General features: G+C 34.6%; 1 protein-coding gene across 8 annotated transcripts in view; it reads left to right on the top strand.

Moving 5' to 3' along the window:
* LOC127697904 (complement factor H-like) overlaps nucleotides 1-12,784 on the top strand; it is a 577,689-nt gene that overhangs the window by 361,125 nt on the left and 203,780 nt on the right. For 2 of the 8 annotated variants that reach the window (XM_052201277.1, XM_052201276.1), the window contains exons 21-22: nucleotides 1,502-1,684; nucleotides 4,644-5,184. The exons of 4 other annotated variants lie outside the window; for them this stretch is intronic. In XM_052201277.1, the coding sequence (XP_052057237.1) occupies nucleotides 1,502-1,684; nucleotides 4,644-4,840 (380 nt within the window). In that variant the 3' untranslated portion in view covers nucleotides 4,841-5,184. Of the gene's footprint in view, nucleotides 1-1,501; nucleotides 1,685-4,643; nucleotides 5,185-12,784 lie in introns of those variants that run through there. 2 more of the 8 variants (XM_052201283.1, XM_052201279.1) reach the window with 2 other exon arrangements.

Raw genomic sequence — 12,784 nt, 5'->3', positions numbered from 1 at the left:
TCCACCAGAGAACTCCTACAGCTGATAAACAACTTCAGCAAAGTGGCTGGTTATAAAATCAACTCAAGCAAATCAGTTGCCTTTTTTATAACATTATTCTTAAAGGTTAGGTTTTGCTTGAAACACAAACCTAATTTAATGATTACAAAGATTATCTAGTATATACCGCTAATTTTACAGTTAAATTTGTCCTGCTCTTAATTTCTATTTTTACTTATGTAATGAATTCTGGTCGTTATTTTCTGGGAAGAATTCTCTGCTGGAGAAAAATCCCCTTTAATTTCTTTTATTGGATAATGTCTTCATTAATGTCTTTTTTTCAAAAGGCTAGCACCACAGGATACAGAACGTAAGGCTAACACTCATTGTCTTTTACTTTCTATGGTTTGCATGGTGATAGATAGCAGTTACTTTCTTTGGGATCTTGGTCCACTGTGGTTGATGATGACTTTCTACTAATTTTTTTTTCTGAGATGTTTTCTTTAAGCAGTATCAGTAGATGAATTTCCAGAAGCTTCATGGAACTTATCCTATTATGGTTTACTCAGTTCTTGAACATGTACATCCATGTATTATGGCCAATTGTTTTTATTTTATTTCACACTAAAACATTAATTTTGTTTGAATCATGAATGTCTTGTTTTTACCTTATAAAGATTTGAGTTTGGTTCAGTATCATGATGAACCAAAGGTCTCCTTGAGATCTTACTGAACAGAATCAGAACTTTTGATTTCAGACTTCTCTTCTGTCCTCACAAGGGTACTCAGTAATCTAAAAGGAAAACATATAACACAATATTATACTGTTAGAAGAGTTCTGAATTTGTTTGCTAGAATTTTAAATATCTTATCTCTTCATATAATATTTACTAAAACAAGCATGCCAGGTTTACTTAGCAAAGTATAACATATAGATGTCTGTGCTTATTTTGACCCTATCAGAAACCCAGAAAGTGTCATTAGCCTTCTGTATCATTAGAAGTTTTTAAAGTCTCATTTACAAATATATTTCTACAAAAGTGTCAAAGAGTTCTAAGTTTATTTAAAAAATTGCCTATCTACATTGTCATCTGTATGTTCAAAAGCTGTTAAGATATGTATTAGTACTTGAAGACTCCAGAGAAGATGTGTTTACTGTAGTTAAACTAGTGCCTTAAGCTGGGCTGTGGTGGTGCACACCTTTAATCCTAGCACTTGGGAGGCAGAGTCAGGTGGATTTCTGAGTTTGAGGCCAGCCTGCTCTACAGAGTGAGTTCCAGAACAGCCAGGGCTACACAGAGAAACCCTATCTTGAAACAAACAAACAAACAAACAAGAAACTAGTGCTTTAGAAGAAAGGAAGCAAAAACTTGTAACTCTCAGTTTTTATGATTAATATTTCTTTAAGTAATCATTTATTTAGCCAGAAATCACTAAAGAGTTGTTGAACACTTTTCTTTTGAGTTCTGCTTGAGCCTGTAATTTGACTTGATTCTCAAACATTCAAATGTTTTCTCTTTAGACTCAACAGGCAAATGTGGCCCTCCTCCTCCTATTGAAAATGGAGACATCACCTCCTTGTCACAAACAGTATATGCACCATTATCATCAGTTGAATATCAGTGCCAGCAATATTATTTACTTAAAGGAAAGAAGAAAATAATATGTAGACATGGAAAGTGGTCTAAGCCACCAGTCTGTTTACGTAAGTACATTATTCTCATAGATTATAGGAGATACTGTTTTATATTATGGATATTTTTCTGTTAATAATAGAATATTTTGTTTGTGCTTCAGTGCCAAATATTATCATGTGATTAAAAACAAGATTATTAGATTCTTTTTATAAAATACAACTGTCAAATAAAATTGCACATGTTATTCTTTATAATTAAGTTTTTACTAACACATATTAATGTTAACAAATATGGGCATCAGCATGATATCCTACACCTATTTTCTCAGTCAGTATTCTTTTGTTGTGAAGAGACACTATGACCATGGCAACTCTTAGAAAAGAAAACATTTGTTGGGAATAGCTTATAATTTCAGAGATTTATTGTACTATCATCATGTTTGGGAACACGGTAGCACAAAGCTAAACATAATGGTGGAGAAGTAGCTAAGCATTATGCATCTTACTCTGCAAGCAGCAGAAAGAGATAGACATACTTCTAACAAGGCTACACCAACTCCAACAAGGCCATAGCTTCTAAACCTTTTTGAGTATCACCAGTCCTCGATGAATAATCAATATGTAAGTCTATGGAGACCATTCTATTTCAAATCACACCTATATACATCCTGCATTTATTAAATTCATACAACATTCTCTGCCCTTAGATAAGACAACTAACTTCTATTTATCACTGTCACGCATGTTAGATAGTTTATTCTATCTTTCCATTTTGTGAGAAATAATACAAAGTAGTTGTCTTCCTGTGTTTGGCTTATTTCATTTATGTCCTACAATGCCTTTTTTAATTAAAATAATAAAATATCTCATTAATGTCTGAACAAAATTTCACATTTATTTATACCATGTTGTTTTTATAAATTCACCAATTGATATTAGTTCAGACATATTTTTCATCTTATCTACAGTCACATAGCAGTTTGCAATAAACATATACATGCAGGTTGAGACGGTTCATTTTATTTCCTTTGAGTATATACCAAAAGAAGCATATAGCAACAATTTGTAAAATCTACTTTTACATTTTTAGAAATATCAGAAATATATATCTTGCACTCATTAAATCCATACAACATTCTCTGCCCTTAGATAAGACAACTAACTTCTATTAATCACTGTCACGCATGTTAGATAGTTTATTCTATCTTTCTATTCTGTGAGAAACAACACAAAGTAGTTGTCTTCCTATGTTTGGTTTATTTCATTTATGTCCTACAATGCCTTTTTCTAATTAAAATAATAAAATATATCATTAATGTCTGAACAAAATTTCACATTGAAGTATATCATGTTGTTTTTACAAAGTCACCAATTGGTATTAGTTCAGACACATTTTTCATCTTATCTACAGTCACATAGCAGTTTGCAATAAACATATACATGCAGGTTGAAAAGGTTCATTTTATTTCCTTTGAGTATATACCAAAAGAAGAATATAGCAACATTATATAAAATCTACTTTTAAATTTTTAAAAAATATCAGTTGTTATCTAAAGTAACTTCACTTACTCATAGCTTATAAGTTTTTCCACCACACATTCATGAGTGTTTGTAATTTTAAGGGCTCCTTTCTAAAACGTTTTACTCATTGAGTGTCAAGTTGTCTATATGTCTTTGGCAAAAAAAATGTCAGTTAATAATTTTAAGGTGTTTTGTCTTACTTCAGGTTCAAACTTTATTTTGAGAAGTATCTATTCATTTATCCAATTTTGCTTAGCTTATTTTTCTTTTATGATGCATTTTACCAAAGACTAATGACAGTTCATTTAAACATTATCTACAAACTGAAACCCTGACCAATTACTTAAGTATAATTTAAGACATATATAATGTGAAGACTTTTCAGAAAAAATACAGCCAATTTAGGGGAAGAGGTGTTTTAACTTCTAACCAGGACAAAATCAATCAAAGCAAATCATATAAAACCGAACCAAACCCAACCAAACCAATGAAAATAAATTTTCACTTTTTTATGTTTTCTTTTGACATAAGACACCCCTATAAAAGATATGCAAACATCTAGAAATGAACAATAGACAACCACTTAGTGTGACTCATCTGGCTGCCTATTTCTTAGTTGTATTGATTATGTTCTGTGCTTTTCACAAGTAACTCACTGTGAGAAAAATCCATGGCTCAAGGTTGGCTTTTTGTCTTATAATTTGGAGTCCCTTCCAAACATTCAGTCGAAAACAATGAAATGTTTCCCTGTTGTGTTTCCTTGTACTTTCAGTGGTTTGTTCTTACATCGCTGCCTTTGACCAACTTTTATCTAACTTTACCCAGGATGACAGACAGTATCAAATTTTAACTATCTCCATATGGATATCAATTATCCTTATATCTAAATGATATAATGATATAAGAATATGATATCAGTTCTCTAACATAAGTTTTTGGAAAGCGTATTAAGATCAGTTAACTGCAGTTACATAAAACAGTTTTCCAATCACTTTTTTTATTTGTTGGCATGTTCATAGTATTCTGGCTACTGTGGGCCTCCTGATGTATGTTAAAATCAGGTAATATGATGTCTCCAGATTTTCCTTTCTACTCTAGTTCCAGGTGTCTACTCATTTTGTTGTACTTACATACAAATTTTAGATTTACATTTTTATGCTTATAAGTATGAAAAATGTTATTGGTTTTCAGTGTGGGTTCATAGAGTATCCATATGGAGTTACCATAATAGATGTGAACATTTGAATATTAATATGAATTTTTACATCTTATTAATATATAAGATTTCTCTATTTTTGTCTTTTCAGATGCTTTTACCAGTTAACTAATATTATGATTAAAGTTCTCACTTATGGTGTTAAATTCATGCCTGAATTAATTTTTGAAGTTACTGATAATGACTTTGAATTTATAGTTAAACCTTAGAAAAAATGGAATTAGTCTTTAGATAGGGGTGATTTCTGTAGGTTTATGTATTACTTAATGAACTTTGGTCATTTTCTTTCAGGTGCATGTGTAGTGTCAGAAGACGTTATGGAAAAACATAACATAATTCTCAGATGGAGAGAAAATGAAAAGATTTATTCTCAATCAGGGGAGGATATTGAATTTATGTGTAAACATGGATATAGAGAAGCAGGAGAATCACCTCCATTTCGTACAAAGTGCATTAATGGTCAAATCAACTATCCCACTTGTGTATAAAATTACATTTATTAGTTGATTTCATTAATTAGAAATGTATATTCATATTACTAATACATTTTCAATATACATTGAAGTATAGTTTAACTCATTTCTTCTCATAAAAATAAACTTTTTGTTATATTGTGTTTAATTTGTCATTTTAAAGATTATTGTCATATACAAAAGTAGTGCTTTCAAAACTTCTAACCCAAAATATGATATGTCCAAAGATTATTTCAAGCAAGAAAATAAATGTACATTCTTCAATGACTGTTTCTATTCAGAACTCTCTCAGATTTTCCTGAATACTTTTTGATGTAATGTTTTGATTTACAGTGAATAAAAAACATATTGACTCATTCTTCAAATTAGTATTATTTCCCAAATGTGTAACAGCCAAACTATCATATATTACATTACTAATGCATATAATTAATTACTATATAATACTTTCATATCAATTCAAATCTAAGAGGTGTCTTGCATATGAAATTCTGATATTTGGTACACTGAAATAATAAAAGGTTCAAGCAATTATACAAAGGGATTAGAATTTTCATTAGGTGTGTGATTTTATCACTATAATAATATTCACATTAGAAATTATAAATATTTTGTATCACGTATAAACAGGCATTGAGCATTGTCTTAGGCAGGATTTCATTGCTGTGAAGAGACATATCAGCCAACACAACTCTTATGATGAATAGCATGTAATTGGGTAGGCTTACAAGTTAATGTATTTAGTCCATTATCATCATGGTGGAAAGTATGGCAGTGTCCAGGCAGAAATGACTCTGACAAAGAAGCTGAGATTTCTACATCTTAATCCACAAGCAGAAGAAGACAGTGTCATGATGAGCATAGTATGAGCATAGGAAACCTCAAATCCTGTCTCCACAGTGACACACTTCATCCAACAAGTCCATACCAACATTCATAAGGCTATACTTCCTAACAGTGTCACTTTCCATGGAAAAGTATTAAAGAATATGAGTCTTTGGGTGCCATAGCTATTGAAACTACCACATACAATTACATACTCAGTAAGCAAATTAATAAAGAAAGTAAATTAACAATAAGTATAAATTAATTTATAAAAACTATAGTTATCTTTAGAATTAGTATTGTAAAGGACTGCTATTCATTATCTTTAAAGAGATTGTAATTGACACTGGATAGATTATGCATTTTTTTTATTGAAAATGTGAAATTTATTCAGCAAATTCTAATGAGTTTTAATATTTCCTGTTTTATATATAGATAAGCATTTGTTAATATACATATAGACAAACATATTGTATAAACATAATGCATACACTCATGTACCTATTATATATGTTATTTATAATATATTATATATATGTATATATTATATAATATAGGTATTCTCTGCATGCCAGATATAATTTTTCTTACATCATTTTAGAGTTGCAATCCCATTTCCCCATTTAACGTTGGATCTATCACCCCTCTTAAATTGTTACTCCTTTCTTAGCCTGTTTGTTAAAGAACATTAGATGACCAAAGTGGCCAGATGGAGGTCTATCCTTCTAGGTTAATAGAATGTTTGTTGTGGCTCCTTGCAGGAACATTATCTGCAAGGAGCCACAGTTCTGGAAACAAAGCTCCTAGTATAGCTGAGTTTTACATCTCAGGAAAAGGAAGCAATTTTTTTCCTACTGTATCAATAGAGAAGATAGTGGCTTTCTATTTTGTACCCCTTGAACCTAGACCCATGGATGCTAGCTACAGGAGAGACCATACTGTATATTGTACGAATATTCAAAATATATTCTGCCCTCTGCAAAACATTGCAACAGCTCTCCCAGCTGCTGCCATGTATTTTCATACTCTAACTGTATATTCAAAAGGAATTTTTATCTTTCCATCAGGCTAGTTGTTGCAGAATAATAGGGAACATGATAAGATCAGTGTATTCTATGACCATGGGTCTTGGTCTGATGCAATACTGTGTGGAATACCACGATGGTGAATATGGCATTCATTGAGTCCACAGATGGTCATTTTTGGCAGAGGCATTGTGTGCAGGAAAGATAAATTTATAACCAGAACTAGTATCCACTCCAAAATGACAAAACGGTGTACTTTCCATAGAAGTACAATGTCAGTCAACGTGTAATCAGGATGCTGGCTAATCTCCACAGTGAATGATGCCACATCAGAAGCTCAGTATTGGTCTCTGCTGTAGGAAGATTTGACACTAATGGTAAAGATGTAGCCAGGGCAGCCTTGGTGAGTGGAAACCCATGTTATGAAACCCATGTATATACCTCATCTGTGTCACCATCTCCACTTTGTTCTTCGGCCCATAGGACAATGGTAGGGATATCTGTGTAAAGAAATTGACTATTCACAGAATGAGAAATTTAGGCTACTTGCTTTTTGAAATCCTCCTCAGCAAAAGTTACTTATTGATGAACATTTCCATGGAAATCAAGTTTCTACACAACTTCTGTCAATTTGGAGAGATCTATCCACATGGATCTTCTTACCCAAAGGTCTGTGTCATCAATTTTCCAATTATGACCTTCCCAAGCCCCATCCAACCAAAAAGTTAGCTATAGCCCATAAATCAGTGAACAAGTTTCACAACTGGATATTTCTCTATTCAATCAAAATGTATGACCATATGTACAATCTGAATTTCTGCCCACATTACAGATTTCTCTTAACCCATGACTTTCAGGATTGCCAAAAGGGTTTGAACAGTGCACCTGTCTATTTCTGGTTGGTGAGTGTATAACATACAGAAACACTAGTAAACCAGGCCCTAGCCTTCTATTTCACAGTCAATCAATCATAAGGAACACACCATGAGGCTCTAGGTACAGACTTTTCAGCAGATAGCATTTTAACAGGAGTAAAACATTTGGCCAGCTTTCTCATGTAATTTATTTGTTCCAGGCTTCAGGAACTGTGCCGACCCAGTCTAGTATATATTGCCTTCCTTTGAGAATAAATTGCTGCAGTGTACATCCTACTTTCTGATTTGGTGGGTCAGATAACACTTATCTCATCTGGGCTTCACAGGTCACATGATAACTAGGGCCCAATAGCAAGCCAAGTGCTGTCTTGCAAAAGGAGTGTAGTCTGTTTCCAGATGATGGTAGACTTTGCTCCAAAATCTGAAAGTCCATTCTTATTCACAAATACGGGCCTGTCACAGGCTCCTAAGAGCATTTCTATCTGCCATTGACACCTCAAGTACCATCAAGTCTTTTGTATCATATGATCACAAGTAGTATATCAACCTGAACATCAGTCCTGACCTTTGTAAGAGATTTCTCCTGTTTTATTCCTGGACCAAAGCTAGCAGTCATTTAATTACACCAGGGTAATATACCTAAGTAAGGAATGTGATTTCTCCAGAATTTAAATAGGTCCACTACAAGTTTTAGTTCATTTTGTCGGTGAGAGAGACCAGATACAATTTTTGAAATCTATCCGCTGCTGTCCATATGTGTTACTGGTGAGTTCAAAATGGATGCTACTTACTGCTTACATGATCCAATCAGCATGTCATCATTGTAGTTCATCAATGTGATACTTGGAAAAATTTATAGATGATCATGATCCCTTCTCTCTGAGACAATGTTCTGTTTACGAGAACGAATAGCATGGCCTTGGCAGCTGTACTGTAAAAAAGAATATAATTGAGGCTTACTTATATTCAGAGATTTAGTCCATTAGTGTCAGGATGGACAGAATAGCAACACGCAGGTTGACATGGTGCTAGAGAAGTCACTGAGAGCCCGTGCATATCAGTGGGCAACAGGAATTAATGACATAAGGTTGGAGTGAACATTTGAAACCCTAAAACCCACCTCCAGTACACACTTCCTCCAACAAAGACATCCTTTCTCCAATATGCCTACACCCCCTGGTGATCAAGCACTCAAATTTCTGAGCCTATGTGGGCCATTCCTACTCAAAACACTGTATGTTCTAACTCAGTTATGACCCTAATTCACAACATTAATACATCCTTAGCATGAAACTGAGGTGGTCTACTGCTACTCTGGAGAACTAAAAGAAAATTGTTTCTTGTGGTCCTTATGGACAGGTAGTAATAAAAATTATTTTCTAGATCAATAGCTGCATAACATGTACCAGAAGACTTGTTAATTTTGCTCAAGTAAGGACAATTTATCTTGAATAACAGCCATATTTGAAGTCCCTTTCTGTTGAAATTTTCAATAATCAACTGTTACACTTCATGATTCATCTCCCTTCTGCACTTGCCAGATAGGAGATTTAAAGGAGTTATGATAGGAACCATCACCCATACATATTTCACACCACTATTGGTGGCACTTATTTCCCTAGGGATATGATACTGTTATTGATTTACTAGTTTCTTTGGCAGAGATAACCCTAATGGGTTCCATTTAGCATTTCCAACCACAGTGGACTTTACTCCACAGGTCAGGGAACCAATGTAAAAAGTTTGAGAACATTTAAGCATAATTATCTCATTAATCCATTTTTGTGCTGGGGAGATAACCTCAAAATGAGTTCAGGGACCCGCTGGACATACTGAAAGTCAGGCTTTAGCCAAGGTGATTAACTAAAACTCCATTAATCATCTGATCTCCACTAGTCCCCACTTTAACTGAAGGGTCACAATGTTTCATAAAAATTTTCCCTAAATAGCATCAATTCATAACTAGCATCAAATAAACCCTGAAAATTCTGGCTATTTCTTGCTCCCACCATAATTACCCAAGGGAATCTGACTCTCTCTTCATTTCAGTCATTCTGGGTGTATAAACTGGCTGAAATCTAGAAATTGATTTACTGGCTGAGGTTGCCTTTTGCCAGGATCCAATAGAATCTTTCTTTTATTTGTTTTAGGTTTTTCTGCTTATACCGATCAAATATTCATTGATCTCTTATCTATATCATGCCTGAAAACACCACGATTGATAGGCCAGAATCAAAGGCCACCAATTATTCATGCCACCAATACAATTTGTTTTGCTTGTGCTGACCATTGTGATTAGGCCATTATGCACTTTGATTTATCTATGTTGCACAGTGCAATAACTACAATCACCTTACCTTTGTTGATTCACTGCTACTACCTGGTCTCTAGTACTTCTGGACACAATGAAACCCATTGCTTTTAATTTTCATGACTGATCAGCAACATCTCCAACCCTAAGTTCAGCCACAAGGAAAACAGTGACATCAAAACTCTTCAAATATGTTTGTGCCCCTTCACCATTTTGTTTTTTTTTTATTCGATATATTTTTTATTTACATTTCAAGTGATTTCCCCTTTTCTAGACCCCTCCACTCCCTGAAAGTCCCGTAAGCCCCCTTCTCTTCCCCTGTCCTCCCACCCACCCCTTCCCACTTCCCCGTTCTGGTTTTGCTGAATACTGCTTCACTGAGTCTTTCCAGAACAAGGGGCCACTCTTCCTTTCTTCTTGTACCTCATTTAATGTGTAGATTATGTTTTGGGTATTCCAGTTTTCTAGGTTAATATCCACTTATTAGTGAGTGCATACCATGATTCATCTTTTGAGTCTGGGTTACCTCACTTAGTATGATGTTCTCTAGCTCCATCCATTTGCCTAAGAATTTCATGAATTCATTGTTTCTTGTCATAGGATTCATGAAGGACATGACTTCTGGGCATTCCAGTTATAGATGGCTAAGTTGTACTTAAAATACCAACTCTAGTATTATAAAATTCCTGAGCCTTGAAACTCCTTCATCAACACTATTTCAGGGAATATCAGGTGTCTCTAACCCATTTTCAGTGAATAATCTTTTGATGAATAATTCAGCTAATTATTTAAACAAACTTTGACATTTTTAAACTGTGCAAGCTTTCATATTAATCTTGAAATCTTCACTCAATGGGCCTATATCAATATTTTCAGCATGATCCAGTTTCATTTTTCTCCCACTATTACCCCTTATACTTAAAGTCTGTTCTCACACCTATAGCCGTGGCTTCTATGATGAAAGGTTACTATCTTGTTTTTTCCAGGGTGTAGTTTCCCTCCTTGTATTGATGTTTTCCAACAATTATCCTTTGTAGGGCTGGGTTTGTGGAAAGATATTGTGTAATTTTGGTTTTATCATGGAATATCTTTGTTTCTCCATCCATGTTGATTGAGAGTTTTGCTGGGTATAGTAGCCTTGGCTGGCATCTGTGTTCTCTTAAGAGTCTGCATGAGATCTGCCCAGGATCTAGCTTTCATGGTCTCTGGTGAGAAGTCTGCTGTGATTCTGATAGGTCTTCCTTTATATGTTACTTGGCCTTTTTCTCTTACTGCTTTCAATATTCTTTCTTTGTTTAGTACATTTGCGGTTTTGATTATTATGTGACGGAAGGTATTTCTGTTCTGGTCCAGTCTGTTTGGAGTTCTGTAGGTTTCTTGTATGTTCATGGGCATATATCTCTTTAGGTTAATGAAGTTTTCTTCCATATTTTTGTTGAAGATATTTGCTGGCCCTTTAATTTGTAAATCTTCACTCTCATCTATACCTACAATCCTTAGGTTTGGTGTTCTTATTGTGTCCTGTAGTTCCTGGATGTTTTGGGTTACAAGCTTTTTGCATTTTGCATTTTTTTGACTGTTGAGTCAATGCTTTCTATGGTATCTTCAACATCTGAGATTCTTTCTTCTATCTCTTTTATTCATGTTTGCATCTATGACCCCTGATTTCTTCCCAAGATTTTCTATCTCCAAAGTTGTTTCCTTTTGTGATATCTTAGTAGTTTCTGCTTCTGTTTTTAGATCCTGAATGGTTTTGCTCAATTCTTTCACTTGTTTGTTTGTGTTTTCCTGTAATTCTTTAAGAGATTTTTGTGTTTCCTCTTTCATGACTTCTGCCTTTTGACCCAAATTCCCCTGTATTTATTTAAGTGATTTTTGCATTTCCTCTTTATTGGCTTCCCTTGTGGTCCGATATTCTCCTGAATTTCTTTAAATGACTTTTGTGTTTATTTTGTAAGGGCTTCTACCTATTGATTCATGTTCTCCTGTATTTCTTTAAGAGATTTATTTATGTTCTTCTTGTAATCCTCTAGTTGTATCATGATATGTGACTTTAAATCCAAATCTTGTTTTTTTGGTGTATTGAAGTATCCAGGACTTGCTGTGTCAATTGGGGTTGGATGCTGCCTTATTGCCTTGATTTCTGTTTGTAACCTTCCTACATTTGCTTTTTGCCATCTGGTTATCTCTGGCACTAGTTGGTCTTGTTGTCACTGGCTGGTGTTTGAATCCCCTGTGAACCTGTAAGGCTATTTCCACACCAGTGGATGATTGGGCTTCCCCTGGCACAGATTGATGATGGGATGTTCTACTCTTGAGTGCTGTTGTAGCCCTGGTGTGCCTTGCCCCAAGCAATGTTATACTCAGGTTGTCTCTGTGTACCTGGTGCTGCCCGCCTGGTCCATCTAGGAATGAAGATGGTGGAGGCTGTGTGGACCCCCTCCAAATGTCGGTCACCACGACAGGGCTGGCACACAGATGACCCACAGAGTTGCCCAGGCCTTGGCCACAGGCAGAAGCCTGGCAGCCTTGTCCCGGGTGATGTTAAACTTGGGATATCTCTGTGTACCTGATGTTGCCTGTCTGGTATGTCCTGAAGCAAAGATTGAGGAGCTGTTATTACATTCTTAAATAGTCATCTTTAAATTGTGGCCTTGCTTATATCTTATTTTCTCTAATTGGTTGGCATATTAGGATATTTCATTTGATCATCATTTTTGTAAAATGATAGTAATCTTAAAGCAATGTTCTTTTTCCCTGTAACATAGCAAATAAATTTTTTCTCACATCAGATATGATTATGCTTTGCAGTTCCCTCCACCCCTTCTAATTCCTTCTCACCTCCTGTCTCATCTGACCTATCATCATTTTGTCTTTTATAAGGAAAGAAATAGCTCTAATCATGCTGTCTCAGTCTGTGTGA

This window comes from Apodemus sylvaticus, chromosome 12 (genome assembly GCF_947179515.1).
Source record: "Apodemus sylvaticus chromosome 12, mApoSyl1.1, whole genome shotgun sequence".
NCBI classification, from domain to species: domain Eukaryota; kingdom Metazoa; phylum Chordata; class Mammalia; order Rodentia; family Muridae; genus Apodemus; species Apodemus sylvaticus.
The sequence above is the reverse complement of the archived record's forward strand: the minus strand, read 5'-3'. Positions and strand labels throughout refer to the sequence as shown.